A 24,227-nucleotide genomic window follows, 5' to 3' on the forward strand; every position below is an offset into this window, starting at 1 on the left:
ACACCTTACAAGAGAAAACAAAATTTATGCTTACCTGATAAATTTATTTCTCTTGTGGTGTATCCAGTCCACGGCCCACCCTGTCATTTTAAGGCAGGTGTTTTTTAAACTACAGTCACCACTGCACCCTATAGTTTCTCCTTTCTCTTGCTTGTCTTCGGTCGAATGATTGGAGGTGGCAGTTAGGGGAGGAGCTATATAGACAGCTCTGCTGTGGGTGATCCTCTTGCAGCTTCCTGTTGGGAAGGAGAATATCCCAGAAGTAATGGATGAATACGTGGACTGGATACACCACAAGAGAAATAAATTTATCAGGTAAGCATAAATTTTGTTTTTTTTACTTGGCCACAGCAAAGGAGATAAGCAATCTAGAGCAGGGATCATAATTGGTGATATGGAAACCAAAAAATTGGGGTGATGGGACGGGATCTGAAAAACTAGTGTGCAGTGAAAGGCAGAGGTATCTAAGGCAAAGAACATACTAACATGTATTAAAAGAGCCATAGATGCAAGGGAATAAAGCATAATTCTATCACTATATAAATCCCTGGTAATATCTCACCTTGAGTATGGAGTGCAGTTCTGGGGGCCAATTAAAAAAAAAAAGGTATTGCAGAATAAAAAAAAAGTGTTCAGAGATGGGCCATAAAACTAATGAGAATGGATGATTTAAACTATGAGGAGATGTTAGGGTAATTGAGTCTGTTTACTCTAGACAAAAGGCACTTGAGAGGTTATATGATTATTTTATACAAATACACTATATGGCCAAAAGTATGGTGACATCCCTACTGATTGACTTCAGGTGTTTCATCCACACTCATTGCTAACAGGTACATCAAGTCCAGAACATAGCCATGAATTCTCCGTAGACAAACATTGGCAGTATAATGGGTTATACTGAAGAGCTCAGCGATTTTAAACATGTGATGTCATAGGATGCCACATTTTTAACAATTCAGTTTGTGAAATGTCTGCCCTACTTGATCTGCCCCTGTCAACTGTAAGGGCTATAATTGTGAAGTGGAAGCGTCTAGGAGCAACAACAGCCCAACCACAAAGTGGTAGACCAGTCAAACTCAGAGTGGCTGCTGAGTGCTGAAGCACTTAAAAATTGCATTGTTTACTACAAAGTTCAAAACTGCCTCTGAAAGCAGCATCAGCCCAAAAAATATGCATTGGGAGCTTCATGAAATGGGTTTCCATGGCTGAGCAGATGTGCACCAGCCACACATTAACATGCCCAATGACAATCTCCGGCTGGTGTGGTGTAATGAATACTGCCACAGGACTCTGGGGCAGTGGAATCACAGGGGCCTATCTATCAAGCTCCGAACGGAGCTTGACGGCCCGTGTTTCTGGCAAGTCTAAAGACCGCTGCTCCATAACCCTGTCCGCCTGCTCTGAGCAGTCGGACAGGAATCGCCGGAATTCAACCCGATCGAGTATGATCGGGTTGATTGACACCCCCTGCTGGCGGCCCATTGGCCGCGAGTCTGCAGGGGGCGGCGTTGCACCAGCAGCTCTTGTAAGCTGCTAGTGCAATGCTGAATACGGAGAGCCTATTGCTCTCCGCATTCAGCGATGTCTTGCGGACCTGATCCGCACTGTCGGATCGGGTCCGCAAGACATTTGTTAAATTGGCATTATAGTCTCTAGAGTGATGAATCACGCTTCACTACCTGCCTTTCTAATGTAAGAATCTGGGTGTGGTGTCTGCAAGGAGAATGCTACCTACCAGAATGCGCAGTGCCCACTGTAAAGATTGGCGAGGAGAGATAATGGTCTGGGCTGTTTTTCAGGCTTTGAGCTAGGCCCCTTAGTTCCAGTGAAGGGTCATCTTAATGCTAGAGAATACAAAGGCATTTTAGACAATTGGGTGCTTCCAACTATGTGCACAGGGGCACAATCATTATGGGACAGTAAAAGGCCTTCCTCAAATCGCTGCCACAAAGTGAGGTCCATAAAGACATGTTTTAATAAGTTTTTTTTGGGAGCAACTCAAGTGTCCTGTACAGAGCTCTGACCTCAACCCCACTAAACACCTTTGGGATGAATTGAAATTCCAAATGCAAGCCAGACCTTCTTGTCCATCATCAGTGCCTGACCTCACAAATGCTTTTTGGCGGAGTGGTCACAGCTTTCCACAGACACACTTAAAACTCTTGTGGATAGCCTTCCCAGAGGAATGACAGTTTTTATAGCTTCAAAGAGGGGGCCTACTCCATATTAATGTCCACAGTTTTGAAATGTGTTGTCAAACAAGCTCATATAGATGTAATGCTTAGGTGTCCACATACTTTTGGCCATATAATGTATATTCAAATCCCATATACAGTGGGGCAAAAAGGTATTTAGTCAGCCACCAATTGTGCAAGTTCTCCCACTTAAGAAGATGAGAGAGGCCTGTAATTTTCATCATAGGTATACCTCAACTATGAGAGACAAAATGTGGAAAAAAATCCAGACAATCACATTGTCTGATTTGGAAAGAATTTATTTGCATATTATGGTGGAAAATAAGTATTTGGTCACCTACAAACAAGCAAGATTTCTGGCTCTCACAGACCTGTATCTTCTTCTTTAAGAGGCTCCTCTGTCCTCCACTCATTACCTTTATTAATGGCACCTGTTTATACTTGTTATCAGTGTAAAAGAGTTAAGACACCTGTCCACAACCTCAAACAGTCACACTCCAAACTCCACTATGGTGAAGACCAAAGAGCTGTCGAAGGGCACCAGAAACAAAATTTAAGACCTGCACCAGGCTGGGAAGACTGAATCTGCAATAGACAAGCAGCTTGGTGTGAAGAAATCAACTGTGGGAGCAATAATTAGAAAATGGAAGACATACAAGACCACTGATAATCTCCCTCGATCTGGGGCTCCATGCAAGATCTCACCCCGTGGGGTCAAAATGATCACAAGAATGGTGAGCAAACATCCCAGAACCACCCTTGGGGACCTAGTGAATGACCTGCAGAGAGCTGGAACCAGTGTAATAAAGGCTACCATCAGTAACACACTACGCCGCCAGGGACTCAGATCCTGCAGTGCCAGACGTGTCCTCCTGCTTAAGCCAGTACATGTCCGGGCCCGTCTGAAGTATGCTAGAGAGCATTTAGATGATCCAGAAGCGGATTGAAAGAATGTCATATGGTCAGATGAAACCAAAGTAGAACTATGTGTTTGGAGGAGAGAGAATGCTGAGCAGCAACCAAAGAACACCATACCTACTGTGAAGCATGGGGGTGGCAACATCATGCTTTGGGGCTGTTTCTCTGCAAAGGGAACAGGACGAATAATCCATGTACATGAAAGAATGAATGGGGCCATGTATCGTGAGATTTTGAGTGCAAACCTCCTTCCATCAGCAAGGACATTGAAGATGAAACGTGGCTTGGTCTTTTAGCATGACAATGATCCCAAACACACCGCCCGGGCAACGAAGGAGTGGCTTCGTAAGAAGCATTTCAAGGTCCCAGAGTGGCCTAGCCAGTCTCCAGATCTCAACCCCATAGAAAACCTTTGGAGGGAGCTGAAAGTCCGTGTTGCCCAGCGACAGCCCCAAAACATCACTGCTCTAGAGGAGATCTGCATGCAGGAATGGGCCAACATACCAGCAACACTGTGTGACAATCTTGTGAAGACTTACAGAAAACGTTTGACCTCTGTCATTGCCAACAAAGGATATATAACAAAGTATTGAGATGAACTTTTGATATTGACCAAATACTTATTTTCCACCATAATTTGCAAATAAATTCTTTCCAAATCAGACAATGTGAATGTCTGAATTTTTTTCCACATTTTGTCTCTCATAGTTGAGGTATACCTGTGATGAAAATTACAGGCCTCTCTCATCTTCTTAAGTGGGAGAACTTGCACAATTTGTGGCTGACTAAATACTTTTTTGCCCCACTGTACATTGTTTGCGGAAGCGCTGTTTACTCCAACGCAATTGTTTGTGACAAGAAGTCATAGTTTAAAGTTTGAGGGAAAAAGATTTAATCTCCAGCAAAATATTTTTTAATTGTAAAAGCTATTAAATTACATAGCACCTTCCATAAGGAAGTAGCGACTGCCAATACCTTATATAAATTTAATATGGCTTAGATACTGTACGTTTTTGGATAAAAACAGAATTCAGGGATATGATTACTTACATTAAATGCTTTGGCATTATAATTGTATATAAATAAATATAGTAAAATCCTTATAATTTTCCTTTAGATTTTCTGTTCCTAGCTTTCCGTATGTAAAATAAAACCAAGCTATTGACATCTTTTGAACTTATACTGGTACATAATAAGACAACTGATGATTTCCACAGTCTGGTTAAAAAAGGTCATGAATAATCTTGAAAAGGTTAAGAACCACTGTTGAAGAGGCTTGTTAAGGGGTGGGGGTGGGGTCTTTAGTGTGCAAAACAATAAAATGTAAAATAGTTTTTTCCTTAATATATTTCCAAGTACTTAGAGAGTACAATGGAAAGTTAACATTTTATTACTTAACTATCCTACACCCGATTGGGGTGTAATTTTTTTTTGCTGGCTGTGTTTACATGGCTTGTCAATAGCCTATACTTTAAGTATAGAAACTTTCAGTATAGGTAAGATACCGCAGTCTAAATCAACTACTTCAATTTCCGAAATAAGGGTAAAGGGGTTACTTGTAATCAATTTAATAGACTTCAGCATGTAAAATTGATCATTGGAAACAAATTGAAGGGGAGAATATTTTTGGGTTAACTCTCTCCCTTTAATCTAGTTTATTGATAAAACCAGGCTTAATTACGATCATTGAAGATCCACACACTAAGTTAATGTATGTTCCATTTACAACTCTTTGTTCTATAACTGTTCTGTTTATAAGTTACTAGTTGTATTTTTTATAAGACAAAACTCTCTTATGTAGCACTGTAGTAAAAGCTTTTGTAAAATTGAGATAAATTAGATCCTCTGATTTACCTGTATTTCCCATGAGATTCTTCTATTTGTTCCCATTCGACCATTCTTCTGGATCTTAAAGGGACACTGAACCCATTTTTTTTCTTTCATGATTCAGATAGAGCATGCAATTTTAAGCAACTTTCTAATTTACTTCTATTACCATTCTTTCTTCATTCTCTTGCTATCTTTATTTGAAAAAGAAGCATCTCAGCTAAGGAGCCAGCAAATTGTTTATTGGTGCTGTCCAATCAGCAAGGACAACCCAGGTTGTTCACCAAAAATAGGCCGGCATCTAAACTTACATTCTTGCTTTTCAAATAAACATACAAAGAGAATGAAGAAAATTTGATAATAGGAGTAAGTTAGGAAGTTGCTTAAAATTGCATGCTCTATTTGAATCACAAAATAACATTTTTGGGTTTAGTGTCCCTTTAAAGTGGCATTAAACACTAAATTAAACCTAAGCTGGGTTAGCTCCCTCAAATTAAAATATTAAAATAAACCTCATTCAGTTGGTTATAGTAACATAACATAGTAGATGAGTTAGAAAAAATACAAAAGTACATCAAGTTTAACCTATACAAACTTTATATACTTATATAAAAGCTCCATTTAACACAATCATATCCCTGAATTCTGTTTCTAGCCAGAAATGTATCTAAGGTATTGACATTTACTACCTCCTTAGGTAATGAGTTACACAATTAGATTGCTCTTACAGTGAAAAACTGTTTTATGTTGCTAGAGATTTCCTCCTTTCATTTGGCTTTAAATTGTGGGCCTTGAAAATATTTATATAAAGTAATAATGCACCTTTCAAGTGTCTTTTTTCTAGAGAAAATAGGCCAGGTTGACTAACCTCTAATCATAGCTTAAAGTCTCCATTCCTCTCATTAGTTTTGTGGCCCTTCTCTGAACTTTTTTTAAGTCTACAATGTCTTTTTTTAAAATTGGGCCCCAGAACCGCAATCCATACTCAAGGTGAGGTTTTACTAGGGATTTATATAGTGACAGAATTATGCTTTCCTCCCTTGCATCAATGTCTCTCTTAATACATGCTAGTATCTTATTAGCCTTAGAAGCAACCGCCCTGCATTGTGCACCCATCTTTAGCTTGTTATCTATAAATACTCCCAAATCCCTTTCCTCCTCTGTTTTGCCTAGTCTAGTCCCATTTAAATAATAGGTTGCCTGCTTATTTTTACTTCAAAATGTAGAACCTTGCATTTTCCAGTATTAAATCTCATTTTCCATTTACCTGCCCATTCGTCTCATTTTTGTAGATCCCCTTGTAAAGCAAGTTCATCCTGACCTAAGGACCTTACTAACAACTTTGTATCATCTGCAAAAATAAAGATGTTGCTATTTATTCCTTGCTTTAAGTCTTTAATAAAAATATTAAAAAGTGCAGGGCCCAGTACTGATCCCTGGGGGATTCCACTGATTACCTTTAAACCAATTTGAGTATGATCTTTTTATAACTACTGTACTCGTTGCTCCCTGTCTTTTATCCAGTTATTTATCCATGAGCTAACATTTTCAGCTATTCCTAGTTGCTTAATTTTGTACATTAATCTTTCATAGATCACGTGTTTACTATTTTAGATCTTAGATGCAAAAAGTGGTATTAAAGGGACATAATACCAATATGCTAAAAATTTTGAATGTACTGCAGCGTAACTGTAAAGATTTATTAAGAAAATATCACCTGACCAGTTCTATGTAAAAAAGGAAGGTATTTTACTTCAATTTCTTTCAGATTACAAGAATAAGTGTTCTGTGAACAGTTATCCTTCTGCTGCTGTCAGCTGCACGTTGAAAAAAATAAATAAAACAACCAATCAGCTTCATCATTGCTCATGTCACACTTTACTGTGATCTTAAGAGATTTCACTGAAATATTGTGAGATTTTCATATTAAACATGACTATGTTGCACATGCCAAATGCATGATCCATTGCAAGTGCCCATACTAGCATCCTGATTGGCTGCTTAAATTCCCTTTGAAATGTGATGTGGCTACTGAGAAATTTTTGAGGTACAATATCTTCCTTTTTTACATAGAGATGTGCAGGTAATATTTGTTAGTCAGATTTTTATAGTTGCATCACTTTCAAGTGCTTCAACATTTGGGTATCGTATCCTTCTAATAATCATATTGTGGAAGCCTATATGTATTCAAACAGAGTACCAGTCCCTCATAACAAAAAGTTTGATAGATATTTGTTAGATCAGGTATGATCATTCAGTTGTTTTGTTAGATCTAACACAGTGCTTGACAAATGTGTTTAAAAATTAGGAGCCAGTAAGAATATTTAGGAGCCAGGCATATTTTTTTATGTTAGATTCTAACATAATTAGGTATTAAATTAGGGGGGATAGCCCCCACTTAAAAATTTCAGACCTGTCCTCAAGCCTCAGATTTTTAGGATATGGGAACAGGAGCACAGGTGAAATAATCGGCTGATTAGTAAACATGGCTATTAACCTACTCTCACCCTTGGAGGCCTGAAGATAGGTATGAAAACCAGTGGTTTAAATTAAAGGGACACTAAACTCATTTTTTTTTTTCATGATTCAGATAGATCATGCACTTTTAAGCAACTTTCTTATTTACTCCTATTATCAATTTCTTTCATGTAAGTGGCAAGAGTCCATGAGCTAGTAACGTATGGGATATACATTCCTACAGTGTTTGTCTGAGGGATGTGAAGGGAGTATTGCCTGATGATGCTATGTTTTCGCCTATGGGAAATCTATTCTAAGGCTCTCTGTAAATTCGGTCGTGGGGATTCATCTGCCACCTCCCTTTACAGATCGACATTATACTCCTCTACCATTACCTCTGCTGATATGTTTCAGTTCTGGTTTGGCTGTCTGCTATATGCGGATGGGTGTCTTCAGGTAAGTATATATCTTTTTTTAAGACACTCTCAGCTATTTTTGGCACTTTTATATTTTAAAGTTTTAATATATATTGCATATATTTTCCATGAATCAGGTCTATGTTTATTTCCCTTTGCAGTCTTACAGTTTCAGCATGGAAAATTATGTTTTGGGAGAAATTTTAATAATTTTTTTCTTACCTGGCGTTCCAGCTAGTTGTAACTTCGCGATGACGCAGAATGCTTCTATTTATTGCGTCATTTTTGGCGTGGAGGTTGCGTTGTGAAGAGTCACATCATTTATTGCGTCTTTACTGATGCAAATATTTCTTCTATGAGATACGACAAGTCCACGGATTCATACTTTACTTGTGGGATATTATCCTCCTGCTAACAGGAAGTGGCAAAGAGCACCACAGCAGAGCTGTCTATATAGCTCCTCCCTTGACTCCACCCCCCAGTCATTCTCTTTGCCTACTCTAAGTAATAGGAAGGGTAAAGTGAAAGAGGTGATAAAATGTTAGTTTTTCTTTTCTTCAAGCAAGAGTTTTTTATTTTAAATGGTACCGGAGTGTACTATTTTCCCTCAGGCAGCAGATGGATGAAGACTTCTGCCTGGAGGCTCATGATCTTAGCAGTTGTTACTGAGATCCAGAGCAGTTCCCACAGAATGGCTGAGGAGTACTTAAGAAACTTCAGTGTGAGGAACGTTTTTCATGCTATAAGCAGTGAGGTATGTTCAGTCATTTTTTTCTGGAGAGACTGTGTTATTTCAGAATTGGCTGACAGTATCCCCATGAGGGAGAGGGTAAGCAGTAATCCTAAAGTATATAAAGAGGGGTATTACTGGACTTGCACTTATGGGCTATACAAAAATGGTTGACACTGATGTTTGAATGTTTGTGGGCAAACGTTTATATGTTGGGAGTGCAGTTAACGTTTTTAAAGGAGACGTTTTTATGCTTTATTCAGAGGGTACACATGGCTTTATTTCTGGGTTTCTGAACCCACATGGCTAGGTTTTAGACCGCTTTGGTGCGGTCAATTTGGGCTGTAAGACATCGAGTGAAATGGGCGGGCCCTATTTTCGCGCCTCAGTTGCGCAGTTGTTTTTATCAAGCAAGCAGCAAGCTCCTGATCCGGTGGGCCTTTGTGAGCTGTATTGGGCCAAAACGAAGGTTTATCCCGGTTTTACAGACCCCTGAGGGCAGGTAGGCGCCACAGCAGGGCTGTGGCGAAGTGCAAGGGGTCCTTTTTGTTGAAATAAACGTGTTTGTAATTTTCCGTTTTTTCCTGTAAGGGTTAAGTATTCCTTTTTTTGTGGGGCAAACTTAGCTGCAGTATTGGGATGCTTTTACCATAAAACTGGGACAATTTTATTGTTTTTAAGCAGTTTTGGAAAAATTGTATGCTTTTTTTCTCTTAAAGGCGCAGTACCGTTTTTTAAGATTGTTATTTTTTCACTAAATAAAGTGTTTTCAAGCCTGTTTGTGGTTATTACTAGCCTGTTGAACATGTCTGACATTGAGGAAAGCCAATGTTCCATGTGTTTAGAAGCCATTGTGGAACCCCCACTTAAAATGTGTCCCTCATGTACTGAAAGGGCCTTACATTGCAAAAAACATATTTTAGCTGATAAAAGTATGTTGCAGGATGATTCTCAGTCAGAAGAAAATCAGGTTTTGCCATCTACTTCTCCCCAAGTGTCACAACCTTTAATGCCCGCACAAGCGACGCCAAGTACCTCTAGTGCGTCTAATTCTTTCACCCTGCAAGATATGGCCACAGTTATGTCTACTACCCTCACAGAGGTATTATCTAAACTGCCTGGTTTGCAGGGGAAGCGCAGTAGGTCTGGTAGAGTAAATGCTGAGCCCTCTGATGCTTTATTAGCCATCTCCGATGTACCCTCACAATTCTCTGAATTGGGGGTAAGGGAATTGCTGTCTGAGGGAGAGCTTTCCAATTCAGGAAAGATGTTCCCTCAAACAGACTCAGATATGACGGCTTTTAAGTTTAAGCTTGAACACCTCCGCTTGTTGCTCAGGGAGGTTTTAGCGACTCTGGATGACTGTGACCCTATTGAGATTCCTCCAGAGAAATTGTGTAAGATGGATAGATATCTAGAGGTTCCTTCTTACACTAATGTTTTTCCGGCCCCTAAGAGGATTTCGAACATTGTTACTAAGGAGTGGGATAGACCAGGTATTCCGTTCTCCCCCCCTCCTACTTTTAAGAAAATGTTTCCCATATCTGACACCATTCGGGATTCGTGGCAGACGGTCCCTAAGGTGGAGGGAGCTATTTCTACCCTGGCTAAGCGTACAACTATACCTATTGAGGACAGTTGTGCTTTCAAAGATCCTATGGATACAAAATTAGAGGGTCTTCTAAAGAAAATATTTATTCATCAGGGTTTTCTTCTGCAACCTATAGCGTGCATTGTTCCTGTAACTACTGCAGCTGCTTTTTGGTTCGAGGCTCTAGAGGAGGCTCTTAAGGTTGAGACCCCATTAGAGGATATTTTGGATAGAATTAGGGCTCTCAAGCTAGCTAACTCTTTTATTACAGATGCCGCTTTTCAACTGGCTAAATTAGCAGCAAAAATTCAGGTTTTGCCATTTTAGCGCATAGAGCGTTATGGCTTAAGTCCTGGTCTGCTGATGTGTCATCAAAATCTAAGGTTTTAGCTATTCCTTTCAAGGGTAAGACCCTATTCGGGCCTGAACTGAAAGAGATAATTTCCAACATCACTGGAGGAAAAGGCCATGCCCTTCCTCAGGATAAGACAAATAAGATGAGTACCAAACAAAATAATTTTCGTTCCTTTTGAAACTTCAAAGGTGGTCCTCCTACCTCCTCCCCTGCCACAAAGCAGGAGGGGAATTTTGCTCAATCCAAGTCTGTCTGAAGACTTAACCAGACCTGGAATAAAGGTAAAAAGGGCAAGAAGCCCGCTGCTGCTACCAAGACAGCATGAAGGGGCAGCCCCCAATCCGGGACTGGATCTAGTAGGGGGCAGACTTTTTCTCTACGCTCAGGCTTGGGCAAGAGACGTTCAAGATTCCTGGGCATTAGAAATTGTGACCCGGGGTATCTTCTATAATTCAAAGATTCTCCTCCAATGAGGAGATTTCATCTTTCATGATTGTCTGTAAACCAGACAAAAAGAGAGGCGTTCTTACGCTGTGTAGAAGACCTATATACTATGGGTGTAACCCGCCCAGTTCCAAAAGCAGAACAGGGGCAGGGGTTTTACTCCAATCTGTTTGTGGTTCCCAAAAAAGAGGGAACCTTCAGACCGATTTTAGATCTCAAGATCCTAAACAAATTTCTCAGAGTCCCATCCTTCAAGAGGGAGACCACTCGGACTATTTTACCAATGATCCAGGAGGGTCAATATATGACCACCATGGATTTGAAGGATGCGTATCTTCACATTCCTATCCACAAAGATCATCACCAGTTCCTCAGGTTCGCCTTCCTGGACAAACATTACCAGTTTGTGGCTCTTTCCTTCGGGTTGGCACAGCTCCCAGAATTTTCACAAAAGTGCTAGGGTCCCTTCTGGCGGTTCTAAGGCCGCAGGCATAGCAGTGGCGCCTTATTTGGACGATATCTTAATTCAGGCGTCAACTTACCAACTAGCAAAATCTCACACGGACATCGTGTTGGCTTTTCTAAGATCTCGCGGTTGGAAGGTGAACGTACAAAAGAGTTCCCTTATCCCTCTCACAAGAGTTCCATTTCTGGGAACTCTGATAGATTCGGCAAACATGAAAATTTTTCTGACGGAGGTCAGAAAATCAAAGATTTTAAACACCTGCCGAGCACTTCATTCCATTCCTCGGCCATCTCAGTGTATGGAGGTAATTGGACTAATGGTAGCGGCAATGGACATAGTTCCGTTTGCTCGCTGGCATCTCAGACCACTGAAACTATGCATGCTCAAACAGTGGAATGGGGATTATGCAAATTTATCTCCTCAGATAAATCTGGATCAAGAGACCAGAGACTCTCTTCTTTGGTGGTTGTCACAGGATCATCTGTCCCAGGTAATGTGTTTCCGCAGGCCAGCTTGGGTCATAGTGACGACGGACGCCAGCCTATTGGGCTGGGGTGCAGTCTGGAATTCCCTGAAAGCACAGGGTGTGTGGACTCAGGAGGAGGCTCTCCTTCCAATAAATATTCTAGAACTGAGAGCGATATTCAACGCGCTTCAGGCGTGGCCTCAGCTGGCTCCGATCAGATTCATACGATTCCAGTCAGACAAAATCACGACTGTAACATATATCAATCATCAAGGGGGAACAAAGAGTTCTCTAGCGATGATAGAGGTTTCCAAAATAATTCGATGGGCAGAGACTCACTCTTGCCATCTATCAGCAATCTATATCCCAGGAGTGGAGAACTGGGAAGCGGATTTTCGAAGTCGTCAGACTTTTCATCCGGGGGAGTGGGAGCTCCATCCGGAGGTGTTTGCACAATTGATTCATCAATGGGGCACACCAGAAGTGGATCTGATGGCATCTTGTCAGAATGCCAAACTTCCTTGGTTACGGGTCCAGATCAAGGGATCCCCAAGCAGTACTGATAGATGCTCTAGCAGTACCTTGGTCATTCAACCTGGCTTATGTGTTTCCACCATTTCCTCTCCTTCCTCGTCTGATTGCCAGAATCAAACAGGAGAAGGCTTCAGTGATTTTGATAGCACTTGCGTGGCCACACAGGACTTGCTATACAGACCTGGTGGAAATGTCATCTCTGCCACCATGGACTCTGCCACTGAGACAGGACCTTCTCATTCAAGGTCCGTTCCAGCATCCAAATCTAGTTTCTCTGCGGCTGACTGCCTGGAGATTGAACAGATTGAACACTTGATTTTATCCAACCGGGGATTCTCTGAGTCGGTCATAGATACCTTGATTCGGGCTCAAAAGCCTGTTACTAGGAAAATTTACCATAAGATATGACGTAAATATCTTTATTGGTGCGAATCCAAAGGCTACTCATGGAGTAAGATCAGGATTCCTAGGATTTTGTCCTTTCTCCAAGAAGGATTGGAGAAGGGGTTATCAGCTAGTTCCTTAAAGGGACAGATATCTGCTTTATCAATTTTACTGCACAAGGGTCTGGCAGATGTTCCAGACGTTCAGTCGTTTTGTCAGGCTTTGGTTAGAATTAAGCCTGTGTTTAAACCTATTGCTCCTCCATGGAGTTTAAATTTAGTTCTTAAAGTTCTTCAAGGGGTTCCGTTTGAACCTTTGCATTCCATAGATATTAAGCTTTTATCTTGGAAAGTTCTGTTTTTAGTTGCTATCTCTTCGGCTCGAAGAGTATCTGAACTATCTGCATTGCAATGCGACTCGCCTTATCTTGTTTTCCATTCTGATAAGGGGGTTTTGCGTACCAAACCTGGATTCCTTCCTAAGGTTGTTACTAATAAGAATATTAATCAGGAAATTGTTGTTCCTTCTCTGTGTCCTAATCCTTCCTCTAAGAAGGTGCGTCTGTTACACAACTTGGACGTGGTTCGTTTTTACTTGCAGTGAGGTTTTACTTGCAAGCGACCAAAGATTTCCGTCAAACATCTTCTCTGTTTGTTGTCTATTCTGGAAGACGTAGAGGTCTAAAAGCTACTGCTACCTCTCTTTCTTTTTGGCTGAAAAGCATCATCCGTTTGGCATACGAGACTGCTGGACAGCAGCCTCCTGAAAGGATTACAGCTCACTCTACTAGAGCGGTGGCTTCCACATGGGCTTTTAAATATGTTTCTGTTGAACAGATTTGTAAGGCTGCAACTTGGTCTTCACTTCATACCTTTTCCAAATTTTATATTTTTGCTTCTTCGGAGGCTATTTTTGGGAGAAAAGTTCTTCAAGCAGTGGTGCCTTCTGTTTAGGCATCTGTCTTGTCCCTCCCATTCATCCGTGTCCTGTAGCTTTGGTATTGTATCCCACAAGTAAAGGATGAATCCGTGGACTCGTTGTATCTTATAGAAGAAAAGTAAATTTATGCTTACCTGATAAATTGATTTCTTCTATGATACGACGAGTCCACGGCCTGCCCTGTCAATTTAAGACAGATTATATTTTTTTATTTAAAACTTCAGTCACCTCTGCACCTTGCAGTTTCTCCTTTTTCTTCCTATACCTTCGGTCGAATGACTGGGGGTTGGAGTCAAGGGAGGAGCTATATAGACAGCTCTGCTGTGGTGCTCTTTGCCACTTCCTGTTAGCAGGAGGATAATATCCCACAAGTAAAGAATGAATCCGTGGACTCGTCATATCATAGAAGAAATCAATTTATCAGGTAAGCATAAATTTACTGACGCGATTCGTGATATTTTCTATTAACCTTGGCGGCAAAAGTTTTTTTTTTCTCTGCATTTGCGTCATCTTTGTTAGCATCATTTTTGCCGCAAAATTTTTTGTTATTTTTAGTCTCTCCCTCTTTTGCTCTCTGCTTTCATTTGTTACAGAGGGCTATGATGTTTGCTTTTGTTTGCATAAGCATTTTTTCCCATTCCTGAAACTATTTTGAGGAAATTGGATATTTTGTTTAAATGTTATTTCTTCTTTTTTGTTACATTTTGCAAGATGTCTCAAACTGATCCTGCCGCTGATGTTACTATAGGAACCAAGTTACCTGAAAACAAATCTACCAAAGCTAAGTGTGTATGTTGTAAATTAGCTGATCTTCCTTCTTCAGCTCAAATATGTGGCATTTGTTATGAGAAATTATTTCATGCTGATGATGTTTCTATAAATACAAATACATCTACTGTTAAACCTTCACAGTCTAATGTACATGATATTCCTGTAGATATAAAAGATTATATTGCTACAGCCATAGAGAAGGCTATGACTGCTATTCCGCTCTCAAGTAAACGTAAAAGGTCTCTCCTTACTTTTCATAAATCTGATGAAGTTTGTATTGATCAACAGCATACTGAAGTATACTGTCCGAAGATGCTTAGATACAAGGTAATCACAGATGTAAAATGTGTTTTAATATAACAGTGTTGATTATGCAAAACTGGGGAATGGGTAAAAAAGAGATTATCTATCTTTTTAAAGAATAAAAATTCTGTAGTAGACTGTCCCTTTAACTGGAATTGGAAAGCCCACAATTTTCAGAGTTATAATTTAACCCCCCCTTTTACCTGTATTCTAATTATTCCTTGGAAATTTGGGATTATTTCATCTGGACCTAGAATATTATTTACCTTTATTGCATGAATTCTCTTTTTGATGTCTTCATAGGTGTCAAATTAAATGTGGGCTTGATAATTTTATAGCTGGTATGTTCTTTTCCTGGGAGAAATATCTAAATTCTGGGAACAAATAGCAATAGATCAATTTCTCAAATTAAATGTTTAAAGGGACAGTAAAATCATAATTAAACATTCATGATTCAGATAGAACAACTTTTCATTTTATTTCCATTAAATAATTTGGTTTGTTCTTTGTTGAAAAACATACCTAGGTAGGCTCAAGAGCAATACGCATATGCCTCTTTTCATTGGCTCACCTGGTGTGTTCTGCTAGCTACCAGAAGTGCATTACTGCTCCTTTTAACAAAGGATAACAAGAAAATTAAGCACATTTGATAATCGAAGTAAATTTGAAAATTTGTTTTAAATTATTTTGGAATCATGAAGGAAAAACATCAGAGTTTCCTGTGGCTTTAACTTCAAAACTTTAAAAGCTTTTAATATATCAGCAATTAAACATAACAACACAGACAATGTTTTATAAGCTTTTAAGACACTTTCCAATTTTCTTACGTTGTCAAATTTTGCAGTCTTTTTATATTCACACTTTCTGGGGAACAAGATCCTACTGAGCATGTGCACAAGTTCACAGGATATACGTATACCAGTCTGTGATTGGCTGATGTCTGTCTCATGATACAGGGGACCGGAAAATGAGAGAAAAAAATATATTTGCCAGAAAAAAATATCTTCTGCTTTTGTAAAATTCAGAGAAAGTGTTATTGCATTGCCTCTTTATTATGCACTTGTTAATTATGTAATTCTACTGCATTAATGGTCTTTTTATTCAGTGTTTCTCAACCTTTTGGTAGCAAGTACCCCTGTAGGCATATAGTTGTTTTCTATGTACCCCAACTGTAGCTCAAATATTATTGTGTATCACTTGATTTCACAAGCTTGTATCAGATATGTTAATGAAGTAATCCTATAGGAATCAGATACTGGTTTTATATTTTCTGAAACTTAACGTTTGCCAATATTACAATAGAGATTAATAAACATACAAAACACAGATTTCTTTCATGTAATTGGCAAGAGTCCATGAGCTAGTGACATATGGGATATACAATCCTACCAGGAGGGGCAAAGTTTCCCAAACCTCAAAAATGCCTATAAATACACCCCTCACCACACCCACAATTCAGTTTTACAAACTTTGCCTCCTATGGAGGTGGTGAAGTAAGTTTGTGCTAAGATTTCTACGTTGATTTTCGCTTCTTAGCATTGTTGAAGCCCGATTCCTCTCAGAGTACAGCGAATGTCAGAGGGACGTGAAGGGAGTATCACTTATTTGAATACAATGATTTCCCTAACGGGGGTCTATTTCATAAGTTCTCTGTTATCGGTCGTAGAGATTCATCTCCTACCTCCCTTTTCAGATCGACGATATACTCTTAATTTACCATTACCTCTACTAATAACTGTTTCAGTACTGATTTGGTTGTCTTCTATATGTGGATGGGTGTCTTTGGTAAGTATGTTTTTTATTACTTAAGACACCTCAGCTATTGCTTGGCACTTTATGCATTTATATAAAGTTCTAAATATATGTATTGTACTTATATTTGCCATGAGTCAGGTTCATGTATATCCTTCTGCAGACTGTAAGTTTCATATTTGGGAATGTAAACATTTTTAAGAAATGTATTTCTTACCTGGGGTTTAGTCTTTTTTCAATTGACTACTTCAATTGACGCCGGAAATGACGAAGTTGCGTCATAAACGTACTTTTTCGCGCCAAAAAATTATTTCGTGCCAAGAATGACGCAATAAAGTTTAGCATTTGACGCACCCGCGGGCCTAATCGAGACCTTTCACATGGTGGCGTCATTAGTGACGCAAGTGTGTCATTTCCGGTCATTTTTTGCGCCAAAAAAGGCTTTACGTTACGTTGTGCGTCATACTTGGCGCCAAATTGTTTTCATGTTTTTCTATACCCCTTGTTTGTTTGCCTCTTGCTTTTTGCTTTCAGAGGCCTATGCTATTGCATTTTTTCCCATTCCTGAAACTGTCATTAAGGAAATAGATAATTTTGCTTTATATGTTGTTTTTTCTCTTACATTGTGCAAGGTGTCCCAATCTGATCCTGCCTCAGAAGTTTCTGCTGGAACATTGCTGCCTGACATCGGTTCTACCAAAGCTAAGTGCATTTGTTGTAAAGTTGTAGAAATTATTCCACCGAATGTCATTTGTAATAGTTGTCATGATAAACTTTTACATGCAGATAGTGTTTCCATCAGTAATAGTACATTGCCAGTTGCAGTTCCTTCAACTTCTAATGTGCATGATATACCTATAAATTTTAAAGAATTTGTTTCTGATTCTATTATGAAGGCTTTGTCTGCATTTCCACCTTCTAATAAACGTAAAAGGTCTTTTAAAACTTCTCATTTAGCTGATGAAATTTCAAATGACCAACAACATAATAATTCATCCTCTTCTAATGAGGATCTATCTGAAACAGAAGATCCTTCCTCAGACATTGACACTAACAAATCTACTTATTTATTTAAAATAGAGTATATGCGTTCTTTATTAAAAGAAGTGTTAATTACTTTGGATATTGAGGTAACCAGTCCTATTGACGTTCAGTCTAATAAACATTTAAATACTGTTTTTAAACCTCCTGTGGTTTCCCCGGGGTTTTTTCCCATTCCTGAGGCTATTTCTGATATGATTTTTAGGGAATGGAATAAGCCAGGTACTTCTTTTATTCCTTCTTCAAGGTTTAAAAAATTGTATCCTTTACCAGCAAAATCTATAGAGTTTTGGGAAAAAATCCCCAAAGTTGATGGGGCTATTTCTACTCTTGCTAAATGTACCACTATTCCTATGGAAGATAGCACTTCCTTTAAGGATCCTTTAGATAGGAAGCTTGAATCTTATCTAAGGAAGGCCTATTTATATTCAGGTCATCTTCTCAGACCTGCTATTTCTTTGGCTGATGTTGCGGCTGCATCAACTTTCTGGTTGGAAAATTTGGCGCAACACGAATTGGATTCTGACTTATCTAGCGTTGTTCGCTTACTGCAACATGCTAATACATTTTATTTTGTGATGCCATTTTTTATATTATCAAAATTGATGTTAGATCCATGTCTTTAGCTGTTTTAGCTAGAAGAGCTTTGTGGCTTAAATCTTGGAATGCTGATATGACATCTAAATCTAGATTACTATCTCTTTCTTTCCAAGGTAATAATTTATTTGATTCTCAGTTGGATTCTATTATTTCAACTATCACTGGGGGAAAAGGAGTTTTTTTTTGCCTCAGGATAAAAAACCTAAGGGTAAATCTAAGGCTTCTAAACGTTTTTGTTCCTTTCGTCAGAATAAAGAACAAAAACTCAATCCTTCCCCCAAGGAATCTGCTTCCAATTGGAAGCCTTCCTCAAATTGGAATAAATCAAAGCCATTTAGGAAACCAAAGTCAGCCCCTAAATCCGCATGAAGGTGCGGCCCTCATGCCAGCTCAGCTGGTAGGGGGCAGATTAAGGTTTTTCAAGGATTTTTGGATGCAATCTGTCCAAAATCATTGGATTCAGAGCATTGTTTCTCAAGATTTTTTCTCTCACGCATCCCTGTAAATCCAGTAAAAGCTCAGGCTTTTCTGAAGTGTGTTTCAGATCTGGAGTCTTCAGGGGTAATCATGCCAGTTCCTCCTCAGGAACAAGGTTTGGGGTTTTATTCAAACCTATTCATTGTACCAAAGAAAGAAAATTTATTCAGACCAGTTCTGGATCTAAAAATTTTGTTATGTAAGAGTACCAACTTTCAAGATGGTGACTATAAGGACTATTCTGCCTTTTATTCAGCAAGGACATTATATGTCCACAATAGACTTGCAGGATGCAGACCTTCATATTCAGATTCATATAGAACACTTTCAGTTTCTGAGATTCTCTTTTCTAGACAAGCATTATCAATTTGTTGCTCTTCAATTTGGCCTAGCAACAGCTCCAAGAATCTTTTCAAAGGTTCTGGGTGCCCTACTATCTGTAATCAGAGAACAGGGTATTGCGGTGTTTCCTTATTTGGACGATATCTTGGTACTAGCTCAGTCTTTACATACTGCAGAATCTCACACGAATCAACTAGTGTTGTTTCTTCGGAAACATGGTTGGATTATCAATTTACCAAAAAGTTTCTTGATTCCTCAGACAAGGGTCACCTTTTTAGGCTTCCAGATAGATTCAGTGTCCATGACTCTGTCTCTAACAGACAAGAGACGTTTAAAATTGGTCGCAGCATGCCGGCTCCTTCAGTCTCAGTCATTCCCTTCAGTGGCTATGTGCATGGAAGTTTTAGGTCTCATGACTGCAGCATCGGACGCGATCCCCTTTGCTCGTTTTCACATGAGACCTCTACAGCTTTGTATGCTGAATCAATGGTGCAGGGATTATACAAAGATATCACAATTAATATCCTTGAATCCCAATGTACGACACTCTCTGACATGGTGGATAGATCACCATCGTTTGGTTCAAGGGGCTTCTTTTGTTCGCCCAACCTGGACTGTGATCACAACAGATGCGAGTCTTTCAGGTTGGGGAGCTGTTTGGGGATCTCTGACAGCACAAGGGGTTTGGAAATCTCAAGAGGCGAGATTACCAATAAATATTTTAGAACTCTGTGCAATTCTCAGGGCTCTTCAGTTTTGGCCTCTGCTAAAGAGAGAACTGTTCATTTGTTTTCAGACAGACAATATCACAACTGTGGCTTATGTCAATCATCAGGGTGGGACTCACAGTCCCCAAGCTATGAAAGAAGTATCTCGGATACTTGCCTGGGTGAAATCCAGCTCCTGTCTAATCTCTGCGGTGCATATTCCAGATGTAGACAATTGGAAGGCGGATTATCTAAGCCGCCAGACTTTACATCCAGGGGAGTGGTCTCTCCATCCAGATGTGTTTTCTCAGATTGTTCAGATGTGGGGGTTTCCAGAGATAGATCTCATGCCCCCTCATCTAAACAAGAAACTTCCCAGATACCTGTGCAGGTCCAGGGATGTTCAGGCGGAAGCAGTGGATGCGCTGACACTTCCTTGGGGTTATCAACCTGCTTACATCTTCCCGCCTCTAGTTCTCCTTCCAAGAGTGATCTCCAAAATCATCATGGAACAGTCTTTTGTGTTGCTGGTGGCTCCAGCATGGCCACACAGGTTTTGGTATGCAGATCTGGTTCGGATGTCCAGTTGCCCGCCTTGGCCACTTCCATTACGGCCGGACCTACTATCTCAAGGTCCGTTTTTTCATCAGGATCTCAAATCATTAAATTTGAAGGTATGGAAATTGAACGCTTAGTTCTAAGTCATAGAGGTTTCTCTGACTCAGTGATTAATACTATGTTACAAGCTCGTAAATCTGTCTCTAGGAAGATTTATTATAGAGTTTTGAAGACTTATATTTCATGGTGTTCTCATAAATTCTCCTGGCATTCTTTTAGAATTCCTAGAATTTTACAGTTCCTTCAGGATGGTTTGGATAAGGGTTTGTCTGCAAGTTCCTTGAAAGGTCAAATCTCCGCTCTTTCTGTTTTATTTCACAGAAAGATTGCTATACTTCCTGATATTCACTGTTTTGTACAGGCTTTAGTTTGTATTACGCCTGTCATTAAATAAATTTCTCCTCCTTGGAGTCTTAATTTGGTTCTGAAGCCTTTACAGGCTCCTCCATTTGAGCCTATGCATTCTTTGGACATTAAACTACTTTCTTGGAAAGTGTTGTTCCTTTTGGCTATCTCTTCTGCTAGAAGCGTTTCTGAGCTATCTGCTCTTTCTTGTGAGTTTCCTTTTCTGATTTTTCATCAGGATAAGGCGGTTTTGCGGACTTCATTTAAATTTTTACCTAAGGTTGTGAATTCTAACAACATTAGTAGAGAAATTGTTGTCCCTTCCTTATGTCCTAATCCTAAGAATTCTTTGGAGAGATCCTTACATTCTTTGGATGTGGTAAGAGCTTTGAAATATTATGTGGAAGCTACTAAAGATTTCAGGAAGACTTCCAGTCTATTTGTTTTATTTTCTGGTCCTAGGAAAGGTCAGAAGGCTTCTGCTATTTCCTTGGCTTCTTGGTTGAAACTTTTGATTCCCCAAGCTTATTTGGAGTCGGGTCAGGCCCCGCCTCAGAGAATTACAGCTCATTCTACTAGATCAGTCTCCACTTCGTGGGCTTTTAAGAATGAAGCTTCAGTTGATCAGATTTGCAAAGCGGCGACTTGGTCCTCTTTGCATACATTTACTAAATTCTACCGTTTTGATGTATTTGCTTCTTCGGAAGCAGTTTTTGGTAGAAAAGTTCTTCAGGCAGCTGTTTCAGTTTGATTCTTCAGCTTTTTGATTTAAGTTTTTTTCTTTCAAAAATGAAAATAAACTTATTTTTTTGGGTTGTGGATTAATTTTTTCAGCGAAATATGGCTGTTTTTATTTTTATTCCCTCCCTCTCTAGTGACTCTTGAGTGGAAGACTCCACATCTTGGGTATTGATATCCCATATGTCACTAGCTCATGGACTCTTGCCAATTACATGGAAGAAAACATAATTTATGTAAGAACTTAATTCATTTCTTTCATATTGGCAAGAGTCCATGAGGCCCACTCTTTTTATGGTGGTTATGATTTTTAGTATAAAGCACAATTATTTCCAAATTTCCTTTGTTGATGCTTTCTACTCCTTTCTTCATCACCCCACTGCTTGGCTATTCATTAAACTGAATTGTGGGTCTGGTGAGGGGTGTATTTATAGGCATTTTGAGGTTTGGGAAGCTCATATGTCCTAGCTCATGGACTCTTGCCAATATGAAAGAAATGAATTTATCAGGTAAGTTCTTACATAAATTATGTTATTTAGTCCATTGACAATAATAGTTATATGCAATTAATGTGCTTCTTACATTAAAAAAGGAGGAACATAAACTATTTTATGGTACCATCGTTCTATTTTTAGTAACCATTTCATACACTGTTTATCTGTCTCTTTTTATTGCGACACACTACAGTACGATGCACTTTATCTATATCACAGTGGCAGTTATCTGCCACATGATCACAGTAATACACTTTCTCTATCAGTGAAGCGCAAATCCAGGCCTCATATATCACTAACAAGCCAGAATCTAAGGTTTTACTAATTTGAGGTGAATCAGTGTTTGAGCAGTGGTCCAACCTAGGCAGGAAATTGCTCACACTCTGCCCTGTTAGCAGTGCCCGCGGGTAGAAATTAGAAACACAGTCTTCTTTGATTGTCAACAATAGATAAATTACGGGGAAAACTATTTATTGGCAGTTCCTGGAGTACCCCTTGCTAATGCCTCAAGTACCCCCAGGGATACACGTACCACAGGTTGAGAAACTATGCTTTAAGTCAACATTTTATAGGGTTTTATTTTCAGTAGAATAAACCTTTAATACCTTGCAAATTGTGTTTTGTTGTGTACACTTTCCACACTAATTAGATGCATTGGTAGGAAAGGGTCAACCATTAAAATTACTGTGGACATGTCTAACTGGAAACTACTATAGCTACTGCAAGGAGGGCGCTAAACGGGACAGTAAACTAGAGATTTTGATATAAAATGTTTATTTATAAACAATGAAACAACTTTGCGTTTTCATTATTTATTTTGCCCCCTTTTCATATAATTTACCTCTGAAAATGGAGCAGTTTCTAATTCTAAGAACCTGAAATTCTCCTGCTGACTTGGCTAACTCTGATACAAATATGTCCCTTATTGGCTTTTTCAGCTAGCAACTGCAAACCAATTCACATTATACTAACTTTATGACTGTGACTAGCCTTGTTGTCTGGACTAAAGCCCAGATTGGCTCTTTCAAATAAGGTAAATGGTGTGTGGCGTTTGGCTATTAATAAATAACTACAGTAAAATGGATGTGAATTTGTTTCAACCAAGTGAAGACTTTGCTAATATGTTATTCTATAACACAACATACATTTCAAGGAATTACAAGGTGTTTACTGTCCCTTAAACTCATACCCACCTCGAGGTGGCCCTTAATAGGTGGACTATGGGCACAATAACTAATCCAGGTGATGGCAGATGAGTGCTTGTCACCTCTGCAGTAGAATCTGGAATTGTGAGGGAGAATGTTTATTTTGCTGAATGCTTTCCTTTTCCAGTCTTGTATTTTATAGCTTCTATGTGTACTTGCATGTCCATAATGTATCTGCTGTTTTAACCTTTTAGTACTTTTCCGAGGATCCAACATTGAGAATGCCATTGAATCCATCAAGCAAATGCTAACGCAGCAGTTTAATCGCTCTGTAGAGCTAGAGGTAAGTACGGGAAGACGTATATTGAATAATAACTGACTGCTATGTTATGTTTCTTTGCTACGGTTAGAGATAATACGGGCCCTGATGTTGTGTTTGGTGTCTTCCAATCTCTTGATCGCTCTGTCAGATGATTGACCAACTACAGAACCTATTTAAACCTCAGGGTCTCAGATCTAGTTGCCCAAGGTTTTATATCCACTAGACAAGTGCATGAACAAATAATTTGTTTTGGGCAAGCCATTCATTCTGAGATTTTCTAGAAATTCACACCTAGATTATGAGTCTTGCGTTAGGCTTAAAAAGCAGCATTGGCCGGTCCCAACGCTGCTTTTTAACGCCCGCTGGTATTACGAGTCTTTAAGGTACAGGTGTACCGCTCACTTTTTTGGCCAGACTCGGAAATACCGCAAATCCACTTACGTTAATTGCGTATCCTATATTTTCAATAGGACTTGCAAAGCGCCGGTATTATGACCAAAAGTGAGCGGTAGACCCTCTCCTGTCAAGCCTGGTACCGCATTTAAAAGTCAGTAGTTAAGAGTTTTACACTACAACGCCGTAGCATAAAACTCTTAACTAAAGTGCTAAAAAGTACACTAACACCCATAAACTATCTATTAACCCCTAAACCGACGCCCTCCCACATTGCAAACACTAAAATAAATTTCTTAACCCCTAATCTTCCGAACCGGACATCGCCGCCACTATAATAAATATATTAACCCCTAAACCGCCACACTCCCGCATAGCAAACACTATTTAAATTTTATTAACCCCTAATCTGCCGGCCCTAACATCGCCGACACCTACCTACATTTATTAACCC

General features: G+C 39.4%; 1 protein-coding gene across 1 annotated transcript in view; it reads left to right on the top strand.

The window, feature by feature from the left end:
* Positions 1-24,227, top strand: part of KIAA1549 (KIAA1549 ortholog) — a 310,123-nt gene that overhangs the window by 135,703 nt on the left and 150,193 nt on the right. Inside the window, 1 exon segment of the mRNA XM_053718941.1 lies at positions 23,313-23,401. Within this exon segment, the coding sequence (XP_053574916.1) occupies positions 23,313-23,401 (89 nt within the window).

This window comes from Bombina bombina, chromosome 6 (assembly GCF_027579735.1).
Source record: "Bombina bombina isolate aBomBom1 chromosome 6, aBomBom1.pri, whole genome shotgun sequence".
NCBI lineage: Eukaryota > Metazoa > Chordata > Amphibia > Anura > Bombinatoridae > Bombina > Bombina bombina.